The 23914-nt window shown below is 52.4% G+C and overlaps 2 protein-coding genes, 1 long non-coding RNA gene and 4 other non-coding genes across 7 annotated transcripts in view; 2 read left to right on the top strand and 5 right to left on the bottom strand.

The window, feature by feature from the left end:
* Nucleotides 1–171: 171 nt before the first annotated feature.
* LOC128802133 (uncharacterized) lies at nucleotides 172–702 on the bottom strand. Its single transcript, XR_008435348.1, has 4 exons — nucleotides 602–702; nucleotides 443–521; nucleotides 327–352; nucleotides 172–189 (listed from the first exon to the last, which is right to left on the bottom strand). It is a non-coding gene; the product is annotated as an uncharacterized LOC128802133 (long non-coding RNA).
* Nucleotides 703–1202: 500 nt separating this feature from the next.
* LOC128802147 (zinc finger protein 70-like) lies at nucleotides 1203–12096 on the bottom strand. Its single transcript, XM_053968362.1, has 3 exons — nucleotides 12050–12096; nucleotides 3733–5557; nucleotides 1203–3591 (listed from the first exon to the last, which is right to left on the bottom strand). The coding sequence occupies exons 1-2, from the start codon at nucleotides 12094–12096 to the stop codon at nucleotides 3919–3921; spliced, it is 1686 nt and encodes a 561-aa protein (XP_053824337.1). The 3' UTR covers nucleotides 1203–3591; nucleotides 3733–3918.
* On the bottom strand, nucleotides 11985–12066 carry TRNAS-GCU (transfer RNA serine (anticodon GCU)). Its single transcript has one exon. It is a non-coding gene; the product is annotated as a tRNA-Ser (tRNA).
* Nucleotides 12097–14158: 2062 nt separating the features above from the next.
* Nucleotides 14159–14230, top strand: TRNAM-CAU (transfer RNA methionine (anticodon CAU)). The gene has a single exon. It is a non-coding gene; the product is annotated as a tRNA-Met (tRNA).
* Nucleotides 14231–16771: 2541 nt separating this feature from the next.
* TRNAT-AGU (transfer RNA threonine (anticodon AGU)) lies at nucleotides 16772–16845 on the top strand. Its single transcript has one exon. It is a non-coding gene; the product is annotated as a tRNA-Thr (tRNA).
* A 206-nt stretch (nucleotides 16846–17051) lies between these two features.
* On the bottom strand, nucleotides 17052–17123 carry TRNAE-CUC (transfer RNA glutamic acid (anticodon CUC)). Its single transcript has one exon. It is a non-coding gene; the product is annotated as a tRNA-Glu (tRNA).
* A 1966-nt stretch (nucleotides 17124–19089) lies between these two features.
* Nucleotides 19090–23914, bottom strand: part of JOSD2 (Josephin domain containing 2) — a 6510-nt gene continuing 1685 nt past the window's right edge. Inside the window, exons 2-5 of the mRNA XM_053968361.1 lie at nucleotides 23785–23911; nucleotides 22292–22417; nucleotides 21063–21257; nucleotides 19090–19484 (exon numbers count right to left, since the gene is read on the bottom strand). Of these exons, the coding sequence (XP_053824336.1) occupies nucleotides 19385–19484; nucleotides 21063–21257; nucleotides 22292–22417; nucleotides 23785–23911 (548 nt within the window). The 3' untranslated portion in view covers nucleotides 19090–19384. The remainder of the gene's footprint in view (nucleotides 19485–21062; nucleotides 21258–22291; nucleotides 22418–23784; nucleotides 23912–23914) is intronic.

The raw sequence follows: 23914 nt of genomic DNA, 5'->3' as shown, positions 1-23914 counted from the left end.
CTCACCTGGCCACTCTCATGTGAACCTCATACCTGGACCTCTCACCTGGAATCCTCACCTGGAATTCTCACCTGGAATTCCCACCTGGCCACTCTCACCTGGAATCATCACCCGCAATCTTCACGTGGAATCTCTCACCTTAACCTCACCTGGCCGCTCTCACCTGGAATCCCCACCTGGAATCCTCACCTGATCCTCACCTGGCCGCTCTCACCTGGAATCCTCACCTGATCCTCACCTGGCTGCTCTCACCTGGAACCTCACCTGTAATCCTCACCTGGAATCCTCACCTGATCCTCACCTGGCTGCTCTCACCTGAACCTCACCTGGAATCCTCACCTGGAATCCTCACCTGATCCTCACCTGGCTGCTCTCACCTGAACCTCACCTGGAATCCTCACCTGGAATCCTCACCTGGCCGCTCTCACCTGGCCGCTCTCACCTGGAATCCCCACCTGGAATCCCCACCTGGAATCCTCACCTGGAATCCCCACCTGGAATCCTCACCTGGCCGCTCTCACCTGGAATCCCCACCTGGAATCCTCACCTGGCCGCTCTCACCTGGAATCCCCACCTGGAATCCTCACCTGGCCACTCTCACCTGGCCGCTCTCACCTGGCCCCTCCCCCCCCCTTGGCAGCACCTGCGGGGCTCAGGTGTCCCCGCTCACCTGAGCAGGTGAATCAATAAAAAATGGCGTCTGGAGCCTCCAGGTGTGAGTTTTGATGTCCCCCCACCCCCCCCCAGGTGTGACAGGTGTGAATGTGGGGGCTCCCACCCCCTCAGGTGCAAATCTCAGGTGTTCCCAAACCCCTCCAGGTGTGAATTTCGGGGGTTCCCCACCCCCCCCAGGTGGGACAGGTGTGAATTTTGGGAGCTTCCAACCCCCCAGGTGTGAATTTTGGGAATCCCAAACCCCCCCAGGTGTGAATTTTGGGAGGCCCCGCCCCCCCAGGTGTGGATTTTGGGAGGCCCCGCCCCCCCAGGTGTGAATTTTGGGAGGCCCCGCCCCTCCAGGTGTGGATTTTGGGAGGCCCCGCCCCTCCAGGTGTGAATTTTGGGAGGCTCCGCCCCCCCAGGTGTGGATTTTGGGAGGCCCCGCCCCCCCAGGTGTGGATTTTGGGGGTCTCCCCCTCCCCCACCTGTCCGGTGACTCCGCCCCCGCAGCTCCAGGTGTGACTCAGGTGAGAGCGGCGATGACGTCATCGATTAACGATCCTTTAATGAACGATCCAGGTGTGCCCCGCCCCCAGCGCTACAGGTACCGCCCGGAAAGGTGGGACAGGTGAGACAGGAGTGCCCAGGTGTGTTCAGGTGTGCCCTAGAGGAGCTCAGGTGTGCCCCAGGTGTGTTCAGGTGTGCCCCAGGTGTGTCCAGGTGAGCTCAGGTGTGCCCCAGGTATGATCAGGTGTGCCCAGGTCAGCTCAGGTGTGTTCATGTGAGTTCCAGGTGTGTCCAGGTGAGCTCAGGTGTGCCCCAGGTGTGTTCAGGTGTGCCCCAGGTGATCTCAGGTGTGCCCAGGTGTGCTCATGTGTGCCCCAGGTATGCTGAGGTAAGCTCAGGTGTGCTCAGGTGTGCCCAGGTGAGCTGTCCCTGTCCCATTGTCCAAGAGGGAAAATCCAGGCCCTGGAAAGGCCCCGCCCCACCCAGGTGTGCACCTGTCCCATCCAGGTGTGCACACACCTCATCCAGGTGTGCACCTGTCCCATCCAGGTGTGCACCTGTCCCATCCAGGTGTGCACCCATCCCATCCAGGTGTGCACCTGCCCCATCCAGGTGTGCACCTGTCCCATCCAGGTGCACCTGGAGCTCCCCAAATCCACACCAGTCCATCCTGGGCCCAGGTGAGTGCCCAGGTGAGTGCCCAGGTGCGTGCCCAGGTGAGTCCTCGCAGCGCTGGGGTCACACCTGGCTACAGGTGAACCGTGGGGGTCCCTCAGTTCCTCGTCCGCTGTTGGTGACGTCACAGCTCAGGTGTGACCCCTCACCTGTGCCTCAGGTGCTGCAGAGTCTGGGGTTCACACCTGTCCAGCAGTCCCTCACCTGGGGCTCAGGTGCTTCAGGTGCAGATGAGGAAGAGTTTTTGGGTCCACACCTGGCCAGGATCCCCTCACTTGTGCCTCAGGTGCTGCAGATTTTGGGGTTCACACCTGGTCAGGATCCCCTCACCTGGGGCTCAGGTGTTGCAGTCCAGGTGTTCCTGCTGCAGTTTTGGGTTCCATAGGAGATTTGTGGAGACCACACCTGTCCAGGTGTGCAGTTCTGGGGTTCCTACACCTGTCCAGGTGTGCAGTTCTGGAATTCCCACACCTGGGGCTCAGGTGTCACAGTCCAGGTGTTCCTACTGCACCTTTTTGAGGTCCACAGGCGATTTTTGGGTTCCCACACCTGTCCGGGCCCACAGGTAATGAGTCCCCTCACCTGGGGCTCAGGTGTTGCAGTCCAGGTGTTGCTGCTGCAGTTCTGGAGCCCACCAGGCTCCATTCAGGAGATTTTTGGGGTCCACACCTGTCCAGGTGTGCAGTTCTGGGGTTCCCACACCTGAGGTTCAGGTGTTGCAGTCCAGGTGTTCCTGCTGCAGTTTTGGGGTCCAAACTCCATTTTTGGGGTCCACACCTGTCCGGGCTCACAGCCACCGAGTCCTCTCACCTGTGGCTCAGGTGCTGCAGTCCAGGTGTTCCTGCTGCAGTTTTAGGTTCCACAGGAGATTTTTGGGTTCCACACCTGTCCAGGTGTGCAGTTCTGAAGTCCCCTCACCTGGGGCTCAGGTGTCGCAGTCCAGGTGTTCCTGCTGCAGTTTTGGGGTCCAAACTCCATTTTTGGGGTCCACACCTGCCCGGGCTCACAGGTAATGAGTCCCCTCACCTGGAGCTCAGGTGTCGCAGTCCAGCTGTTCCTGCTGCGGTTTTGGGGTCCACAGATTTTTGGAGTCCACACCTGTCCAGGTGTGCAGCTCTGAAGTCCCCTCACCTGAGGCTCAGGTGTCGCAGTCCAGGTGTTCCTGCTGCAGTTTTGGGGTCCAAACTCCATTTTTGGGGTCCACACCTGTCCAGGCTCACAGGTAATGAGTCCCCTCACCTGGGGCTCAGGTAACACAGTCCAGGTGTTGCTGCTGCACCTTTGAGTTCCACACCTGCCGGGGCTCACAGCTACTGAGTCCTCTCACCTGGGGCTCCGCCCACGGCGCTCGGCCGAGGACGCCGCACCTTTCCGGGTGAGCACAGGTGCTCACCTGGCGCGCGGCTCAGGTGTCGCGGTGCACGCGCTGGTGCTGCAGCAGGTTGGAGGGGTGCGCGAAGCCCTTGGCGCACACGCCGCACTTGTAGGGCGTCTCACCTGTGTGCACCTTCTCGTGCACGGCCAGGTACGCCAGGTCCTTGAAGAACTTGTGGCAGTGGCCGCACTGGTGCGGCCTCACCTGGCGGGGCCGCGAGTGCTGGGGCCACACCTGTCCAGGTGTGCAGTTCTGGGGTTCCTACACCTGGGGCTCAGGTGTTGCAGTCCAGGTGTTCCTGCTGCAGTTTTGGGGTTCCATAGGAGATTTTTGGGTTCCCACACCTGTCCAGGTGTGCAGTTCTGGAGTCCCCACACCTGTCCAGGTGTGCAGTTCTGGGGTTCCCTCACCTGGAGCTCAGGTGTCGCAGTCCAGGTGTTCCTGCTGCAGTTTTGGGGTCCAAACTCCATTTTTGGGGTCCACACCTGTCCGGGCTCACAGCCACCGAGTCCTCTCACCTGAGGTTCAGGTGTTGCAGTCCAGGTGTTCCTGCTGCGGTTTTGGGGTCCAAACTCCGTTTTTGGGGTCCACACCTGCCGGGGCTCACAGCCACCGAGTCCTCTCACCTGGGGCTCCGCCCACGGCGCTCGGCCGAGGACGCCGCACCTTTCCGGGTGAGCACAGGTGCTCACCTGGCGCGCGGCTCAGGTGTCGCGGTGCACGCGCTGGTGCTGCAGCAGGTTGGAGGGGTGCGCGAAGCCCTTGGCGCACACGCCGCACTTGTAGGGCGTCTCACCTGTGTGCACCTTCTCGTGCACGGCCAGGTACGCCAGGTCCTTGAAGAACTTGTGGCAGTGGCTGCACTGGTGCGGCCTCACCTGGCTGTGCACGCGCCGGTGCTGCAGCAGCAGCGAGGGCCGGGCGAACGCCTTGCCGCACGCCTCGCACCTGTAGGGCCGCTCGCCCGTGTGCGCCCGCTGGTGGATGGCCAGGTAGGACGACTGCTTGAAGGCCTTGCCGCAGGTGCGGCAGGCGAAGGGGCGCTCACCTGTGTGCACACGCTCGTGCGAGGCCAGCGCGTTGCTCTGCTTGAAGGCCTTGCCGCAGAGCGCGCACCTGAAGGGCCGGTCGCCCGTGTGCACGCGCTCGTGCACCTTCAGGGAGTGGCCGTAGGTGAAGCGCTTCCCGCAGACGCCGCAGGTGTGCGGCTTGTCCTGGCACCTGTGCCGCCGGTGCAGCAGCAGCGCGTTGGCCGCCGGGAAATCCTTGCCGCACTCGCCGCACCTGAAGGGCTTCTCGGCCGCCAGGTGGGTCAGGGCGTGGCGCTGGCGCTCGTAGGGCGTCTTGAAGCCCTTGGCGCACCTGGGGCAGGTGAAGGGGCGCTCGCCGCTGTGGATGCGGCGGTGCTCCTGCAGGTTGGAGGAGCGCTTGAAGCGCTTCCCGCACAGGTCGCACCTGTGCGGCCGCTCCTCCGTGTGCACCAGCCCGTGGCTCTTGAAGTCCGAGTGGCGCTTGAAGGTGGCGCGGCACAGGTGGCAGGTGTAGGGCCGCGCCTCGGTGTGCACCACCTGGTGGCTCAGCAGCTCCCAGGTGCGCTTGAAGCCCTTGTGGCACACGGGGCACTGGAAGGGCTTCTCGGCCACGATCACCTGGCGGATCTCCAGGTGAGCGGGGAGCTCTTCCTCCTCCTCCTCCTCTTCCTCCTCGGGCGGGGCTCGGCGCTCTTCCTCATCCTCCTCCTCCTCCTCCTCACCTGGCGCGCCTGGCGCACCTGAGCGGCCGCCCAGCACCAGCTTGGCCGTGGAGTAGACGCCGCGCTCGTCGATGAGCTGCACGAAGGCCGGCGCACCTGGCTCAGGTGAGGCGGCCCCCGGCGCGCCTGGGTGGTCCCAGGGCGCCTGCAGGTGGGAGGGGCCGGGCTCTTCCGCGGCTGGGCGTGGCCGCAGGTAAAGGCGGGGCCGGCGGAGGCGGGAGGTGGAGGGGTCACCTGGAGAGGGGCGCACCTGGAGGGCCGCACCTGGCTCGGGGTCGTCGTCGTCGTCACCTGGGTTCCCTTCACCTGCATCTTCATCACCTGGGTCTTCATCATCACCTGGGTCTTCATCATCACCTGCATCTTCATCACCTGGGTCTTCATCATCACCTGCATCTTCCTCACCTGGGTCTTCCTCCTCACCTGCATCTTCATCACCTGGGTCTTCATCACCTGGGTCTTCATCATCACCTGCATCTTCCTCCTCACCTGGATCTTCCTCCTCACCTGGATCTTCCTCCTCACCTGGTTCTTCACCGGTTCCTTCCTCACCTGGCCCTTCCTCCTCCTCACCTGGCTGCTCCTCCTCCTCCTCCTCCTCCTCCTCCTCCTCGGACAGGTGAGGGATCACCTGGGCAAAGGGGGGGTCCCGGCCCCGCAGCCCCTCCATGGCCACACCTGGAGAAGAGGGAATGGGGACAGGTGAGGACAGGTGAGGACAGGTGAGGAATGGGGAATTCCCTTGGGAATTCCGAGCAGGAGTTGGGGATCCCTCGGGAATTCCCTGGGATGGATTTTGGGGATCCCCTCGGGAATTCCCTGATTGGGATTTGGGGATCCCTTGAGCTGAATTTGGGGATCCCTCGGGAATTCCCTGGGATGGATTTTGGGGATCCCCTCGGGAATTCCCTGATTGGGATTTGGGGATCCCTTGAGTTGAATTTTGGGGATCCCCTCAGGAATTCCCTGGGATGGATTTTGGGGATCCCCTCGGGAATTCTGAATGGGATTTGGGGAATCCCAGGAACGCCCTGAGGTGGATTTGGGAGTCCTGGAATGGATTTGGGATCCCTTTGGGAATTCTGAGCTGGATTTAGGGATCCCCTCGGGAACTCCCGGGGATGGATTTGGGGATCCCCTTGGAAACTCCTGGAGCTGAATTTGGGGATCCCCCCTGGAATGGATTCGGGATCCCCTCGGGAATTCCCTGATTGGGATTTGGGGATCCCTTGAGCTGAATTTGGGGATCCCCTCGGGAATTCCCTGGGATGGATTTTGGGGATCCCCTCGGGAATTCTGAATGGGATTTGGGAAATCCTGGGAACGCCCTGAGGTGGATTTGAGGGTCCTGGAATGGATTTGGGATCCCTTCGGGAATTCCCTGAGTGGGATTTGGGGATCCCCCCCTGGAATGGATTTGAGGATCCCATGAGGTGAATTTGGGGATCCCCTTGGGAATTCCCTGGGCTGGATTTGGGGATCCCCTTGGAAACTCCTGGAGATGAATTTGGGGATCCCCCTGGGAATCTTCTGAGGAGAATTCAGGGATTCCCAAATTGGGAATCTCCCCGGAGCAGGATTTGGGATCCATTTTGGGAATTCCGAGCAGGAGTTGGGGATCCCTCGGGAATTCCCTGGGATGGATTTTGGGGATCCCCTCGGGAATTCTGAATGGGATTTGGGGAATCCCGGGAACGCCCTGAGGCGGATTTGGGGGTCCTGGAATGGATTTGGGATCCCTTTGGGAATTCCGAGCTGGATTTGGGGATCCCCCCTGGACTGGATTTGGGGTCCCCTCGGGAATTCCCAGGGATGGATTTGGGGATCCCCCCTGGAATGGATTTTGGGATCCCTTTGGGAATTCCGAGCTGGATTTTGGGATCCCTTTGGGAATTCCGAGCTGGATTTTGGGATCCCTTTGGGAATTCCGAGCTGGATTTTGGGATCCCCTCAAGACCCCCCCCCCCCCCCCCGGGTGGAGCCGGGGGATCCGAACAATCCCAGGAAGGACCAAAAAAATTCGGGAATTCCAGAGAATTTGAGCAGTTCCGAAAATCCCGAACTCATCCAGGATCCCAAAATCATCCGGGATCCCAAAATCTGGGAGCGGAATTTTGGGAATTCCAACGCCTCCGAGGAGGCCCAAAACCCCAAAACCTGGGAGCGGAATTTTGGGAATTCTGGTGCAACTGAGGAGGCCCCAAATCCCAAAATTTGGGATCAGAATTCCGGGAATTCCAGAACCATCTAAGAGGCCCAAAATCCCGGTCTGGAATTGCGGGAATTCCAACAGCTCTGAGGAGGCCCCAAATCCCAAAATCTGGGACCAGAATTTTGGGAATTCTGACAGTTCCGAGGAGACCCCAAATCCCAAAATCCCAGATGGGAATTCCAGGAATTTTGATGGCACCACCAGGGTCCAAAATCCTAAAATCTGGGATTGGAATTTTGGGAATTCCGGTGCCACTGAAGAGCCCCAAATCCCAAAATCCGGGATCGGAATTTTGGGAATTTTGATGCCTCAAAGGATGCCCCAAATTTTGGGATTTGGGAATTCCCTGGGATGGAATTTGGGAATTCCCTAAAGTGGAATTTGGGATTTGGGAATTCTCTGGGTCAGGATTTAGGGTTTGGGATTTGGGAATTCCCTGGGATTTGATTTGGGATCCTCCAAGCTGGAATTTGGGATTTGGGATCCCCCGGGATGAGATTTGGGGTTTGGAATCGCTTGGGATGGATTTTGGGATTTGGGAATTCCCTGGGATCCAATTTGGGGTTTGGGATCCCCCGGGACGGGATTTTGGATTTGGGAATTCCCTGAGGTGGAATTTGGGATTTGGGAATTCCTTGGGATGGGATTTGGGATCTGGGATCCTCCAAGGTGGAATTTGGGATCCTCTGGGATGAGATTTGGGATTTGGGAATTCCCTGGGTTGGGATTTGGGAATTCCTCCAAGGTGGAGTTTGGGATCCAAGGTGGAATCCCTGGGATTTGGGATCCTCCGAGCTGGAATTTGGGAATTCCTTGGGATGGGATTTGGGATCTGGGATCCCCCAGGATGGGATTCGGGGTTTGGGGATTTGGGAATTCCCTGGGTCAGGATTTGGGTTTTGGGATGCTCCGAGCTGGAATTTGGGATTTGGGAATTCCCTGGGATGGGATTTGGGATCCCACGGGATGAATTTGGGGTTTGGGATCCCTTGGGATGGATTTTGGGATTTGGGAATTCCCTGGGTCAGGATTTGGGATCCCCCAGGATGGGATTTCAGATTTGGGAATTCCTTTGGACAGGATTTGGGATCTGGGATCCTCCAAGGTGGAATTTGGGATCCCTTGGGATGGATTTTGGGATTTGGGAATTCCCTGGGTCAGGATTTGGGATCCTCTCAGGATCTCTGGGATTTGGGATCTGGGATGCCCTGAGCTGGAATTTGGGATTTGGGATCCCCTGGGATGGGATTTGGGATTTGGGAATTCCCTGGGTCAGGATTTGGGGCTTGGGATCCTCCGAGCTGGAATTTGGGAATTCCCTGGGATCTGATTTGGGGTTTGGGATCCCCCGGGATGGGATTTGGGGTTTTGGGATTTCAGAATTCCGAGGTGGAATTTGGGAATTCCTTGGGATGGAATTTGGGATCTGGGATGCTCCGAGGAGGAATTTGGGATCCTCTGAAGAGGGATTTGGGATTCCCTGGGATCAGATTTGGGATCTGGGATCCCCTGAGGGGAAATTTGGGATTTGGGAATTCCCTGGGATCAGATTTGGGGTTTGGGATCCCCTTGGACGGGATTTTGGATTTGGGAATTCCTTGGAATGGGATTTGGGATCCTCTGAGGTGGAATTTGGGATCCCACAGGGATCTCCCGGGATGGGTTTGGGATCCCAAAATTCAGGATTTGAGACCTCAAAATTTGGGATTTCAGATCCAAAAATTCAGAATTTGAGACCCCGAAATTCGGGATTTGGGATCCCAAAATTCGGGATTTGAGACCCAAAAAATTTGGGATTTGAGACCTCAAAATTCGGGATTTGAGACCTCAAAAATTCGGGATTTGGGATCCCTAAAATTTGTGATTTGAGATCCCCAAAATTCGGGATTTGAGACCCCAAAATTCGGGATTTGGGATCCCAAATATCAGGATTTGTGACCCAAAAATTCAGATTTTGGAATCTCCAAAATGCGGGATTGGAGATCCCCAAAATTCGGGATTTAAGACCCCAAAATTTGGGATTTGGGATCCCCAAAATTCGGGATTCGGGATCCGCTTGGGAACAGCCCGAGCTGGGACTGGGGAACCCCTGGGAACTCCCCCAGTTTATCCCAGTCCATCCCAGTTCCATTCCAGTCCATCCCAGTCCATCCCAGTTTATCCCAGTTCCATCCCAGTCCATCCCAGTCCATCCCAGTTCCATTCCAGTCCATCCCAGTCCATCCCAGTCCATCCCAGTTTATCCCAGTCCATCCCAGTTTATCCCAGTCCATCCCAGTCCATCCCAGTCCCATCCCAGTCCATCCCAGTTTATCCCAGTCCATCCCAGTCCATCCCAGTTCCATCCCAGTCCATCCCAGTTTATCCCAGTTCCATCCCAGTCCATCCCAGTCCCTCCAGTCCATCCCAGTCCATCCCAGTCCATCCCAGTCCATCCCAGTCCATCCCAGTTTATCCCAGTCCCTCCCAGTCCATCCCAGTCCATCCCAGTCCATCCCAGTTTATCCCAGTCTCTCCCAGTTCTCACCGGGCGCCGCCGCCGCCCCCGGAGCCACTTCCGGCCGCGCTCGCGCGCGATGACGTCACTGCAGGAAGGGGCGGGGCGATGGCGGGAACTGGGATGAACTGGGAGGGACTGGGGGGGGATTTGGGGGAATTTTAAAGGGGAATTTTAAGGAGAGGGGGATCCCAAAATCGGGGATTTCCCGCCAAAACCCGGGGATTTCCCGCCAAAAGTCGGGGATTGAACCCCGAAAACCGGGGATTTCCCGCCAAAAACCGGGGATTTCCCGCCAAAAGTCGAGGATTGAACCCCGAAAATCGGGGATTTCCCGCCAAAAACCGGAGATTACCCGCCAAAAGTCGGGGATTGAACCCCGAAAATCGGGGATTTCCCGCCAAAACCCGGGGATTTCCCGCCAGAAATCGGGGATTGAACCCCGAAAATCGGGGATTTCCCGCCAAAAACCGGGGATTTCCCGCCAAAAGTCGGGGGTTGAACCCCGAAAATCGGGGATTTCCCGCCAAAACCCGGGGATTTCCCGCCAAAAATCGGGGATTGAACCCCGAAAATCGGGAAATTCACGCCAAAAAATCGGGAATTTAACCCCAAAAATGGTGAAATTTTCTCCAAAAACCGGGATTTAACCCCAAAAATCGAGAATTGAACCCCAAAAATCGGGGATTTAATCCCAAAAATCGGGGGTTTCACCCCAAAATCGGGGATTTCCCGCCAGAAATCAGAGATTTAACCCAAAAAATCGGGGAATTCGCCCAAAAAATCGCAGATTTCCTAACAAAAAAAGGGATTTAACCCCCAAAAAATCGGAGACTTCCCCCCAAAATTGGGAATTTCCCCCCAAAATCGGGAATTTTACCCCAAGTATCGGGGATTTAATCAAAAAAATCGCGGATTGAACCCCAAAAAACGGGGATTTCACCCAAAAATGTGGATTTTTTTCCCCAAAAAAGCATTTTCCGATTAGGGTGGGATTCCAGGATTTGGGATCATCCCAAAAATCGGGGATTGAACCCAAAATTCGGGATTTAGATCCAAAAACCGGGAATTGAACCCCAAAAATCTGGAATTTTTCCCCCAAAACCGGGGATTTCACCCCAAAAATCGGGGTTTTCACCCCAAAAATGTGGAATTTTTCCCCAAAAAAGCATTTTCCGGTCAGGGTGGGATTCCAGGATTTGGGATCATCCCAAAAATCGTGGATCGAACCCCAAAAATCGGGGATTTCACCCTAAAATGTGGAATTTTTCCCCAAAAAAGCATTTTCGGATCAGGGCGGGATTCCAGGATTTGGGATCACCCCAAAAAAGGAGAATTTCGAGTTTTTCACCCCAAAACTCGGCTCCTGATGAGGGTGGGATTGGGGAATTTGGGATCACCCCAAAAAGCGGAATTCCGGGTTTTTCACCCCAAAAAGGCGCTCCCGACGAGGGTGGGATTGGGGAATTTGGGATCACCCCAAAAATCGGGGATTTCACCCCAAAAATCGGGGAATTCGCCCCAAAAATCGCGGGTTTCCTCCCAAAATCGTGGATCGAACCCCAAAAATCGGGGATTGAACCCCAAAAATCAGGGATTTTCCCCCAAAACATCATTTACCGATCAGGTGGGATTGGGGAATTTGGGATCACCCCAAAAATCGGGAATTCCGGGTTTTTCACCCCAAAAACGAACTCCCGACGAGGGTGGGATTGGGGGATTTGGGATCACCCCAAAAATCGGGGATTTCACCCAAAAAATGTGGAATTTTTCCCCAAAAACGCATTTTCGGATCAGGGCGGGATTCCAGGATTTGGGATCACCCCAAAAAAGGAGAATTTCGAGTTTTTCACCCCAAAACTCGGCTCCTGATGAGGGTGGGATTGGGGGATTTGGGATCACCCCAAAAAGCAGGGATTTCACCCCAAAAATCGGGAATTTCACCCCAAAAATCGGGGATTTCACCCAAAAATGTGGAATTTTTCCCCAAAAGAGCATTTTCGGATCAGGGTGGGATTCCAGGATTTGGGATCACCCCAAAAATCGGGGATTTCACCCCAAAAATCGGCTCCCGACGAGGGTGGGATTGGGGGATTTGGGATCACCCCAAAAATGGGGAATTCCGGGTTTTTCACCCCAAAAGCGAACTCCCGACGAGGGTGGGATTGGGGGATTTGGGATCACCCCAAAAAGCGGAATTCCGGGTTTTTCACCCCAAAAATCGGCTCCCGACGAGGGTGGGATTGGGGGATTTGGGATCACCCCAAAAATCGGGAATTCCGGGTTTTTCACCCCAAAAGCGAACTCCCGACGAGGGTGGGATTCGAACCCACGCGTGCAGAGCACAATGGATTAGCAGTCCATCGCCTTAACCACTCGGCCACCTCGTCCGCGGCTGCGCGCCCGCGCCCAGCCGCCATAGGCTGCCCGCAGGGGGCGTGGCCGCGTCAGGGGGCGGGGCTATGGGCGTGGTCAGGGGGCGTGGCTCCGGCTGCGGAGGCCGCGGGTTCGAATCCCGGCCCCGGCAAGTGCGGGGTGGGGGAGGGGATTTGGTCCCAAATTTCGCTTTTTTTATCCCGAATTTTCCCCAATTTTCTCTTTTTTTATCCCAATTTTTTCCTTTTATTCCAAATTTTCTCTCTTTTATCCCATTTTTTTTCCCAATTTTCTCTTTTTTAACCCATTTTTTTCCCTGTATTCCAAATTTTCTCTTTTTTATCCCGAATTTTCCCCAATTTTCTCTTTTTTTATCCCAAATTTTTTCCTTTTTTCCCAATTTTCTCTTTTTGATCCCAAATTTTTCCCCAATTTTGTCTTTTTTAATCCCATTTTTTTATTTTTATCCATTTTTCTCTTTTTTTTTATCCCGAATTTTTCCCAATTTCCTCTTTTTTATCCCAATTTTTTTCCTTTTTTCTCAATATTCCCTTTTTTTAATCTCAAATTTTTCCCAATTTTCCCTTTTTTTTTATCCCGAATTTTCCCCAATTTTCTCTTTTTTAACCCATTTTTTTCCTTTTATTCCAAATTTTCTCTCTTTTATCCCATTTTTTCCCAATTTTCTCTTTTTTATCCCAAATTTTAAACTTTTATTCACAATTTTCTCTTTTTTTATCCCGAATTTTCCCCAATTTTCTCTTTTTTTTTTATCCCAAATTCTATCATTTTATTCCCAATTTTCTGGTTTTTATCCCGAATTTTTCCAATTATCTCTTTTTTATCCCAATTTTTTCCTTTTTTCCCAATATTCCCTTTTTTTAATCTCAAAATGTTCCCAATTTTCTCTTTTTTTATCCCAATTTTATTTCTTTTATTCCCAATTTTCTCTTTTTTATCCCAAATTTTCCCCAATTTTCTCTTTTTTGAGCTCAATTTTTTTTCCTTTTATTCCAAATTTTCTACCTTTAATTAAAAAAAACGGAAAATGGAGCAAAAAAAGGGAAAATTAAATTTAAAATGGAAAAAATTAAATTTAAAGAGGGGGAAAATAAATAAAAAAGGAAAAAATGAATAAAAAGGGGAAAAATAAAATTTTAAAAAGGGAAAATGAAGCAAAAAAAAAAAGGGGGAAATAAATTTAAAAATGTAGAAATTAAATTATGAAAACGGGAAAAATAAAATAAAAATGGGGGAAATGAAATAAAAAAGGGAAAAAAAGAAATCAAAAGGGGAAAAAGGAATTTGAAAAAAAGGGAAAATGAACCCAAAAAAGGGGAAAATCAATTTTAAAAGAAAAAATTAAATTTTAAAAAGGAAAAAATTAAATTGAAAAGGGGGAAATTAAATTTAAAAAGGGAAAATTAAATAAAGAAGGGGAAAAAAGGAAAAAAAAGGGAAAATGAAACAAACAAAAAAGGGAAATTAAATTTAAAAAGGAAAAAATTAAATTAAAAAGGGGGAAATGAAATAAAAAAAGGGAAAATTAAATTTGAAAAGGGGGAAATTAAATTTAAAAAAGGGGGGAAAAAAAGAAATAAAAAAGGAAAAATAATTTTTTTAAAAGGGAAAATGAAACAAAAAAAAAGGAAAATTCAATTTAAGAAGGAAAAATTCAATTAAACAAAGGAAAAAATTCAATTAAAAAAGGAAAAAAATCAATTAAAAAGCGGGAAATTAAATTTAAAACAGGAAAAAAAAAGAAATAAAAAGGGAAAATTACATTTTTAAAAAGGGAAAATGAAACAAAAAAAAGGAAAATTCAATTTAAAAAAGGAAAAATTCAGTTAAACAAAGGAAAAAAAATCAATTTAAAAAGGAAAAAAATTCAATTAAAAAAAAGGAAAAAAATTCAATTAAAAAGCGGGAAATTAAATTTTAAAAAAGAAATAAAAAGGGGGAAAAAATAAATTTTAATCAAAAGGTGGAAAATTCAATTAAAAAAAAAAAAAAAAAAAGCGCGGGAAGAAAAGGCGGGAAAGTCGCCGCCGCGGTGACGTCACGGGCGCGGCTGATCGGGGTTCGCGGCCGCCCCCCAACGGCAGCAGCAGAGTGGCGCAGCGGGAGCGTGCTGGGCCCATAACCCAGAGGTCGATGGATCGAAACCATCCTCTGCTAGTTCCCGTTTTTTCCCAACATTTTCCCAAAATTTTCCCATTTTTCTTCCCATTTCCTCATTTTTCCTCCTCAAATTTTCATTTTCAGTCTCATTTTCTCATCAATATTCCCATTTTCCTCACAGTTTTTCCATTTTCCCGGCTTTCCCCCCCATTTTCCCTGTATTTGTCCCATCATTTTCCCCAAAATTTTCCCCATTTTTCCTCCTCAAATTTTCATTTTCACCCTCATTTCCCATCAATTTTCCCATTTTCCCCTCAAATTTCCCGTTTAATTTCATTTCCCCCCTCAATTTTTCCCGTTTTTCCCCCCAATTTTCCCATTTTTCCTCCTCAAATTTTCATTTTCACCCTCGTTTTCCAATCAATTTTCCCATTTTCCCCTCAAATTTCCTGCTTAATTTCGTTTTCCCCCTCAATTTTCCCATTTTCCCTCCAATTTTTCCTTCTTTTTTTGGTTTTTTTTCCCCTCATTTTCTCAATTTTCCCTCATTTTTCCCATCATTTTTCAAAAAATTCCCTTTTTTCCCCCCAATTTTCCCATTTTTCCTCCTCAAATTTTCATTTTCACCCTCGTTTTCCAATCAATTTTCCCATTTTCCCCTCAAATTTCCTGCTTAATTTCGTTTTCCCCCTCAATTTTCCCATTTTCCCTCCAATTTTTCCTTCTTTTTTTGGTTTTTTTTCCCCTCATTTTCTCCATTTCCCCTCATTTTTCCCATCATTTTTCAAAAAATTCCCTTTTTTCCCCCCAATTTTCCCATTTTTCCTCCTCAAATTTTCATTTTCACCCTCGTTTCCCCATCAATTTTCCCATTTTCCCCTCAAATTTCCCATTTAATTCCATTTTTCCCTCCATTTCCCCATCAATTTCCCCATTTTTCCTGCATTTTTCCTTAATTTTCCCATTTTTCTTCCAATTTTCCCATTTTTCCTCCTCAAATTTTCATTTTCACCCTCATTTCCCCATCAATTTTCCCATTTCCCCTTAAAATTTCCTGTTTAATTTCATTTTCCCCCTCAATTTCCCCATCGATTTTCCCATTTTCCCTTCAATTTTCCCATTTTTTGGGTTTTTTCCTCATTTTCCCCATTTCCCCCCTCACTTTCCTCCATTTTTCTTTAATTTTCCCCATTTTTCTTCCAATTTTCCCATTTTTCCTCCTCAAATTTTCATTTTCACCCTCGTTTCCCCATCAATTTTCCCATTTTCCCCTCAAATTTCCCATTTAATTCCATTTCCCCCCTCCATTTCCCCCTCAATTTTCCCATTTTTTGGTTTTTTTCCCCCTCATTTTCCCCATTTTCCCCATTTTTCCCATAATTTTTTCCAAAATTTTCCCATTTTTCTTCCAATTTTCCATTTTTCCATCTCAAATTTTTATTTTCTCCCTCATTTTCCCACTTTCCCCCTCAATTTTTCCATTTATTTCAGTTTTTTTTTTTCCTTCATTCTCCACATTTTTCCTCCATTTTTCTTTAATTTTCCCGAATTTCCTCCAATTTTCCCGTTTTCCTCTCATTTTTGCCATTTCCCCATTAATTTTCCCATTTTTTCCCTCATTTTCCAAATTTTCCCCATTTCTCCCGCAATTTTTTCCTTTTTTCTGAGATGGAAATTTGAGATTTTTTTTTTTCCCCCTTTTTTGTGAGATGGAAATTTGGGATTTTTGGGATTTTTCCCTTTTTTGGGATGGGAAATTTGAGATTTTTCGGATTTTCCCTTTTTTGGGAAGGGAAATTCGGGATTTTTGGGATCTCCCCTTTTTGTGAGATGGAAATTTGGGATTTTGGGGATTTTTCCCCTTTCTTTGAGCTGGAAATTCGGGATTTTTGGGATTTCCCCTTTTTGTGAGATGGAAATTCGGGATTTTTGGGATTTTCCCTTTTTGTGAGCTGGAAATTCGGGATTTTTGGGATTTCCCCTTTTTTGGGAAGGGAAATTCGGGATTTTTTTGGAATTTCCCCTTTTTGTGAAAAGGAAATTCGGGATTTTTGGGATTTTCCCTTTTTCTGAGATGAAACTTTGAGATTTTTGGGATCTCCCCTTTTTGTGAAATGGAAATCCGGGATTTTTGGGATTTTGCCTTTTTTGGGAAGGGAAATTCGGGATTTTTGGGATTTCCCCTTTTTGTGAGATGGAAATTCGGGATTTTGAGGATTTCCCCTTTTTTGGGAAGGGAAATTTTGGATTTTTTTGGGATTTCCCCTTTTGTGAGCTGGAAATTTGGGATTTTCCGTTTTTTGTGAGCTGGAAATTTGGGATTTTCCGTTTTTTGTGAGATGGAAATTCGGGATTTTTGGGATTTCCCCTTTTTTGAGAAGGGAAATTTTGGATTTTTGGGATTTCCCCTTTTTTGGGATGGGAAATTCGGGATTTTTTGGGATTTCCCCTTTTTTTGAGATGGAAATTCGGGATTTTCCCCTTTTTGTGAGCTGGAAATTCGGGATTTTGGGATTTTCCCATTTTGGGGAGGGGTCGGGCGGGGTGGGGGAGGGGCTGGAGAGGATTTTGGGGCTGAGGGCGGCGCAGGGAGCGCGCGGCGCCGTGGCTTAGTTGGTTAAAGCGCCTGTCTAGTAAACAGGAGATCCTGGGTTCGAATCCCAGCGGTGCCTCCGCTCTGTCGCGACCCAATATCGCGACAGCACCGCCGATATTTTCCTTCCCGCCAACCCTGTTTCGTTTTTTTTTTTCCTTTTTATATTTTAATAAATTATTTCTCCACGAGACGAGAAATAAGGAGGGGGAAAAGGAAGAAGAGGATTGCGGGAGCGGAAATAAGATGGGGGGGAAAAAATTAAAAGTAAATAAAATTAAATTTTTCCCTGACCGGGAATCGAACCCGGGCCGCGGCGGTGAGAGCGCCGAATCCTAACCACTAGACCACCAGGGAGCGACGGGAGAAACACATCGCCACCGCCACCAGAGCCTCATGACGCGCGCTGATTGGCTAAAGCCGCCCTGATGGCGTGTCAATCAAAATGGAGAGCCAATCAGAGCGCGGATCTCGTGTAGCCACGCCCCCCGCCTCAGGTTTCCCGCCTCACCGTGTGGGGAGGAAATTTCGGGGATTTTCTTAGTGGAATTCGGGAATTTTGGCGAAAAATTCGCGGAATTAGGGGTGAAATTCGGGAATTTGAGTGCGAAATGCGGAGATTTTGGGCGAAACTCGAAGATTTTCGGGTGGAAATTCGGGGATTTTCCGCGGACGCCGCATACTGCGCGTTGATTGGCTGCGCGAGTAAGGGAAGGGTGTCAATCACGATAGGGAGCCAATCAGAGCGCGGCTCTGGGCTGCTCCCGCCCCTCGCCTCAGGTTTCCCGCCTCTCGCTCCCAGCGCTGAGGGGAGGAAATTTGAAGATTTTGGGGTGAAATTCGGGAATTTTGGCGAAAAATTCGCAGATTTAAGGGTGAAATTCGGGAATTTGCGTGCGAAATGCGGAGATATTGGGGCGAAACTCGAAGATTTCGGGTGGAAATTCGGGGATTTTCCGCGGACGCCGCATACTGCGCGTTGATTGGCTGCGCGAGTACGGAAGGGTGTCAATCACGAGAGGGAGCCAATCAGAGCGCGGCTCTGGGCTGCTCCCGCCCCTCGCCTCAGGTTTCCCGCCTCTCGCTCGCAGAGCTGTGGGGAGGAAACTTGGAGATTTTGGGGTGAAATTCGGGAATTTTGGCGAAAAATTCGCAGATTTAGGGGTGAAATTCGGGAATTTGCGTGCGAAATGCGGAGATTTTGGGGCGAAAACTCGAAGATTTCGGGTGGAAATTCGGGGATTTTCCGCGGACGCCGCATACTGCGCGCTGATTGGCTGCGCGAGTACGGGAAGGGTGTCAATCACGACAGGGAGCCAATCAGAGCGGCGGCTCTGGGCTGCTCCCGCCCCTCGCCTCAGGTTTCCGCCTCTCGCTCCCGGCGCTGAGGGGAGGAAATTTGGGGTGAAATTTGTGGATTTTGGGGTGAAATTTGTGGATTTTGGGGTGAAATTCGGGATTTTTTGGGGTTTTGGCGTGGAATTTGGGAGATTTGGCGGTGAAATTTGAGAATTTGGGTGGGAATTTGGCCTTTTTGGGGTGACATTTGGGGATTTTGGGGTGAAATTCGGGGATTTGGGTGCATAAATTGGGGATTTTGGGCAACGTTAATGGGTTTGGGATGAAATTTGCAGTTTTGGGGTGAAATTGGGGGTTTGGGGTGAAATTCAGGGATTTTGGGGTTGAAATTCAGGGATTTGGTGGTTTGGAGTGAAATTTGGGATTTTGCAAAATTCAGGAATTCTGGTGTGAAATTTGGGGCAAAATTCAGGGATGTGGGCTGGAATTTGGAATTGTGGGATTAAATTTTGGGCATTTTGAGGTGAAATTCAGGGATTTGGGGTGAAACTGGGGAATTTTGAGGTGGAATTCGAATATTTTTGGGTTAAAATTCAGCGATTTGGGGTTGAAACGCAGGGATTTGGGCTGGAATTCAGCTTTTTGGGGTGAAATTTTGGGATCTGGTGGTGGAAATTTTGGAACTGGGGTTAAATTCGGGGATTTTGGGCTGAAATTGGAGGATTTTGAGGTGAAATCTTGGGATCTGGTGGTGGAAATTTTGGGACTTGGGGTGAAATTCGGGGATTTTGGGCTGAAATTGAAGGATTTTGAGGTGAAATCTGGGGATTTTTTTTGGCAAAATTTGGTGATTGTGGGGTGAAATTCAGGGATTTGGGGTGAATTTCAGGGGTTTTGGGGTGAAATTCAGGGATTTGGGGTGAAACTCAGGATTTTGGGGTGAAATTCAGGGATTTTGGGGGTAAAACTCAGGGATTTTGGGGTGAAATTTGGGGATTTCGGTCCAACCACAAAGCCACAAAGCTGCCAAGGATCGCTTTTAATCCATTTTGGGGAGGGATTTGAAGCCACAGAGGTGTCCCCAGATGTCACCAGATGCCACCCAGGTGTCCCCAGATGCCACCCAGGTGTCCCCAGGTGCCACCAACCCCCACCTGCCCTCTTTGAAAAACGCCCAAATCCCACCCCAAAAAAAACCCCAAAAAAACCCCAAACCCCGCATTTTTCGCAGCGGCGCCACCACAGCTGGCACTGCACAGGTGCCACCACAGGTGCCACCACACGGGTGCCACCACGGGTGCCACCTGTCCCCTCCGGTGTCACTCGGGCCTCAGCCAGGTCCCCGCCTCCTCCACGTCCCGCGCCACCACCAGGAAGAGCTCGGAGGAGCCCGGAGCCAGCGCCTCCCGCAGCCACTCCCTGCGGGCCACAGCGGGGTGACAGTGAGGGGACAACGGGGGGACAGCGGGGTGACAGCGAGGGGACAGCGAGGGGACAATGAGGGGACAGTGAGGGGACAATGAGGGGACAATGAGGGGACAATGAGGGGACAATGAGGGGACAGTGAGGGGACAGTGAGGGGACAATGAGGGGACAGTGAGGGGACAATGAGGGGACAGCGAGGGGACAATGAGGGGACAATGAGGGGACAGTGAGGGGACAATGAGGGGACAGTGAGGGGACAGTGAGGGGACAATGAGGGGACAGTGAGGGGACAATGAGGGGACAGCGAGGGGACAATGAGGGGACAATGAGGGGACAGTGAGGGGACAATGAGGGGATAGCGAGGGGACAATGAGGGGACAGTGAGGGGACAGTGAGGGGACAACGGGGTGACAATGAGGGGACAGCGGGGTGACAGTGGGGTGACAGCGAGGGACAGCGAGGGGACAATGAGGGGACAATAAAGTGACAATGTGGGGAGGGAAATCCCCCCCAGAGACCCCAGACCCAACTGAATCCCTCAAAGCAATTATGTCATTCTAGGATACCCCTCCCCAAATTTGGGAATCCCCCAAGGCCCCTCCCCAAAATAACCCCGAGGCCCCCCAGGCACCCCCCGAGACCCCAGACCCAATTTGGGATGGAAAATCCCCCCTCAGAGAGACCCCAGACCCAATTGAATCCCTCAAAGCGACGATGTCATTCTGGAATACCCCTCCCCAAATTTGGGAACAACGAGACGACAGCGAGGTGACAACGAGGTGACAATGAGGTGACAAAGAGGTGACAATGAGGTGACAGCGAGGGGACAATAAGGTGACAATTTGGGGAGGGAAATCCCCCCCCAGAGAGACCCCAGACCCAACTGAATCCCTCAAAGCGACGATGTCATTCTGGGATACCCCTCCCCAAATTTGGGAACAATGAGACGACAGTGAGGTGACAACGAGGTGACAATGAGGTGACAACGACGTGACAAAGAGGTGACAAAGAGGTGACAACGACGTGACAAAGAGGTGACAATGAGGTGAAAATGAGGTGACAATGAGATGAGAACGAGGGGACAATGAGGTGACAACAAGGTGACAACGAGGTGACAACAATGAGACAATGAGGCGACAACAAGGTGACAATGAGGTGAGAACAAGGGGACAACGAGGTGACAATGAGACAACGACAAGGTGACAACATGGTGGCACCGAGGTGACAACGAGGCGACAGTGAGATGACAACGAGGTGACAAAGAGGCGGCGAGACGATGACGAGGTGACAACGAGATGACAACGAGGTGACAAGAAGACAACGACGAGGTGACAACGAGGTGACAACAAGACAATGACGAGGTGACAACGAGGCGACAGTGAGATGACAACGAGGTGACAACAAGACAACAACGAGACAACTACAAGGTGCCAACGAGGTGGCAAAGAGGCGACGACGAGACGATGACGAGGTGACAACGAGATGACAACGAGGTGACAACAAGACGACGAGGTGACAACAAGACAACGACGAGGTGACGACGCCACCCCCCAGGTGTCCCCCCGAGCTCACCTGAGCTGCGGCTCCGCTCCGATGGCGGCGGGCGCGGCCAGCTTGGAGTCCAGGTTGTAGAAGGTGCCCCCGAAGTGCCGCACGCAGAGCCAGTGCGGGCGCCGCAGCGGCAGCGCCAGCGTCCCCAGCGTCACCCGCGAGGGGACGTTGAGCAGCAGCCCCAGCACGTGCGGCAGCGACAGGCGCTCCAGGGGGCTGCGCGTGACGTCAGCGCCTCGTTAATTAATTGGGGTAATTGGGGAGGGGGCGCGCGTTGATCGGCGAGGTGGGGGGGGGGGGGTTAAGTCACTTCTCGTCACTCGTGGCGCCAAAGCGACGGGAGAGGTTCCGAATTGGGGTCTCAGAGGGGGATGAAATTGAGGTGGGGGGGTCATAGAATTTGGGGAGGGGTCGTGGGGGAGCTGTCTTGAATTTGGGGAGGGGTCCCACGGTCACTGGCGGCGCCCCACGGACAAACAGCCGCGGGAAAGGGGAGGTTTGGGGGCTCAAATTGGGTCTGGGGTCTCAGGGAGGTCCAAAATTTGGGTCTGGGGTCATGGGAGGGGTCCCGAATTTGGGTCTGGGGTCTCAGGGAGGTCCCAAATTTGGGTCTGGGGTCCTGGAGGAGCTCTTGAATTTGAGTCTGGGGTCTCAGGGGCGTGTCCCGAATTTGGGGAGGGGTCTCACCGCTGTTTGTCCCAAAACACCCAAGGAGAAAAAAAAAATTTGACAGGTCCCAAATTGGGTTGGGGGATCCTAAATTGGGTCTGGGGTCTCAGGGAGGTCCCAAATTTGGGTCTGGGGTCCTGGAGGAGCTCTAGAATTTGGGTCTGGGGTCTCAGGGGTATGTCCCGAATTTGGGGAGGGGTCTCACCACCACTTGTCCCACCCCACCACAGTGACAGGAGAGATTCTCAATAGGGGTGGGAGTCTTTAAAGTCTCCAGAATTTGGGTCTGGGGTCTCAGGGAGGTCCCAAATTTGGGTCTGGGGCCCTGGGAAGGGTCTGGACTTTGGGTCTGGGGTCTCGGGGGCGTGTCCCGAATTTGGGGAGGGGTCTCACCGCTGTTTGTCCCACCCCACCAGAGTGACAGGAGGGATTCTCAATAGGGGTGGGAGTCTTTAAAGTCTCCAGAATTTGGGTCTGGGGTCTCAGGGAGGTCCCAAATTTGGGTCTGGGGTCCTGGGAAGGGTCCGGAATTTGGGTCTGGGGTCTCGGGGGCGTGTCCCGAATTTGGGGAGGGGTCTCACCGCCGCTTGTCCCACCAGACCGCCGCCAGCCCCAGCGTGCCCAGCGCCGCCATCACCACGTTGACGTCGTAATTGCCCGTGCCCAGGGGGCTCCGGTGGGGGTTGGGCCGCGAATTTGGGGCCAACCTGGGGGGGCTTCAGGGTGAGACCCCTCCCCAAATTAACCCTGAGGCCCCCCAGGCACCCCCTGAGACCCCAGACCCAATTTGGGCAATGGAAATCCCCCCCCAGAGAGACCCCAGACCCAATTGAATCCCTCGAAGCGATGATGTCATTCTGGGATACCCCTCCCCAAATTTGGGAATCCCCCGAGACCCCTCCCCAAATTTGGGAACCCCCCCGAGACCCCTCCCCAATTTAACCCCGGACCCCCCTGAGACCCCAGACCCAATTTGGGGAGGGAAATCCCACCCAGAGAGACCCCAGACCCAATTGGGGAACCCACAGTGATGACATCATTTTAAACGGGGGGGAGACCCCTCCCCAAATTTGGGAATCCCCCTGAGACCCCTCCCCAAATTCAGGAAACCACACCAAGACCCCTCCCCACACCCTTGAGACCCCTCCCCAAATTCAGGAACCCTTTGGGACCCCTCCCCAAATTCAAGAACCCTTCCTACCACCCTCAAACCAGCCCCAAACCCCCCTGAGACCCCTCCCCAAATTTGGGAAACCCCACCAGGACCCCTCCCTGCACCCTTGAGACCCCTCCCCAAATTCAGGAACCCCCTGAGACCCCTCCCCAAATTCTGGAAACCACACCAAGACCCCTCCCCGCACCCTTGAGACCCCTCCCCAAATTCAGGAATTCCTTGGGACCCCTCCCCAAATTCAGGAACCCCCCTGAGACCCCTCCCCAAATTCAAGAACCCTTCCCACCACCCTCAAACCAGCCCCAAACCCCCCTGAGACCCCTCCCCAAATTCTGGAAACCTCACCAAGACCCCTCCCTGCACCCTTGAGACCCCTCCCCAAATTCAGGAACCCCCTGAGACCCCTCCCCAAATTGACGAACCCTTCCCACCACCCTCAAACCAGCCCCAACCCCCCCTGAGACCCCTCCTCAAACTCCTCAAACTCCCCTGAGACCCCTCCCCAAATTCGGGAAACCCCACCAAGACCCCTCCCTGCACCCCTGAGACCCCTCCCCAAATTGATGAACCCCCCTGAGACCCCTCCCCAAATTCATTAACCCCCTTGAGACCCCTCCCCAAATTGAGGAACCCTTCCCACCACCCTCAAACCAGCCCCAAACCCCCCTGAGACCCCTCCCCAAATTCGGGAAACCCCACCAAGACCCCTCCCTGCACCCCTGAGACCCCTCCCCAAATTGATGAACCCCCCTGAGACCCCTCCCCAAATTGAGGAACCCTTCCCACCACCCTCAAACCAGCCCCAAACCCCCCCTAAAGCCCCTCCCCACCCCCCCAGCCCCTCCCCGAATTGGGTCTGGGGTCTCGCGGCCGCTCCCCGAATTGGGTCTGGGGTCTCACCGCTGGCAGATGCGGTCGGCCGAGGCCTGGCTGAGCCAGGGCCGCTGCAGGAGGTTGTTGAGGGCGTGCAGGGCGCAGAGCTGCCGGCGCTGCCGCTCGTGGTACGGCACCCCCGGGACCCCAGACCCAA

The sequence above is a fragment of the Vidua chalybeata genome, chromosome 34 (genome assembly GCF_026979565.1).
Source record: "Vidua chalybeata isolate OUT-0048 chromosome 34, bVidCha1 merged haplotype, whole genome shotgun sequence".
In the NCBI taxonomy this organism is placed as follows: Eukaryota; Metazoa; Chordata; class Aves; order Passeriformes; family Viduidae; genus Vidua; species Vidua chalybeata.
This window is presented reverse-complemented; position numbering and strand designations above follow the sequence as displayed.

What these genes read in the sequence shown, in the direction of transcription:
- LOC128802147 (XM_053968362.1), bottom strand. Translation starts at nt 12,096, where the DNA reads ATGGCGGCTGGGCGCGGGCGCGCAGCCGCGGACGAGGTGGCCGAGTG. An exon ending in GCGGACGAGGTGGCCGAGTG is followed by an intron (nt 5,558 to 12,049) that starts GTTAAGGCGATG and finishes GGAGGAGGAGGA; the next exon opens with GGAGGAGGAGCAGCCAGGTG.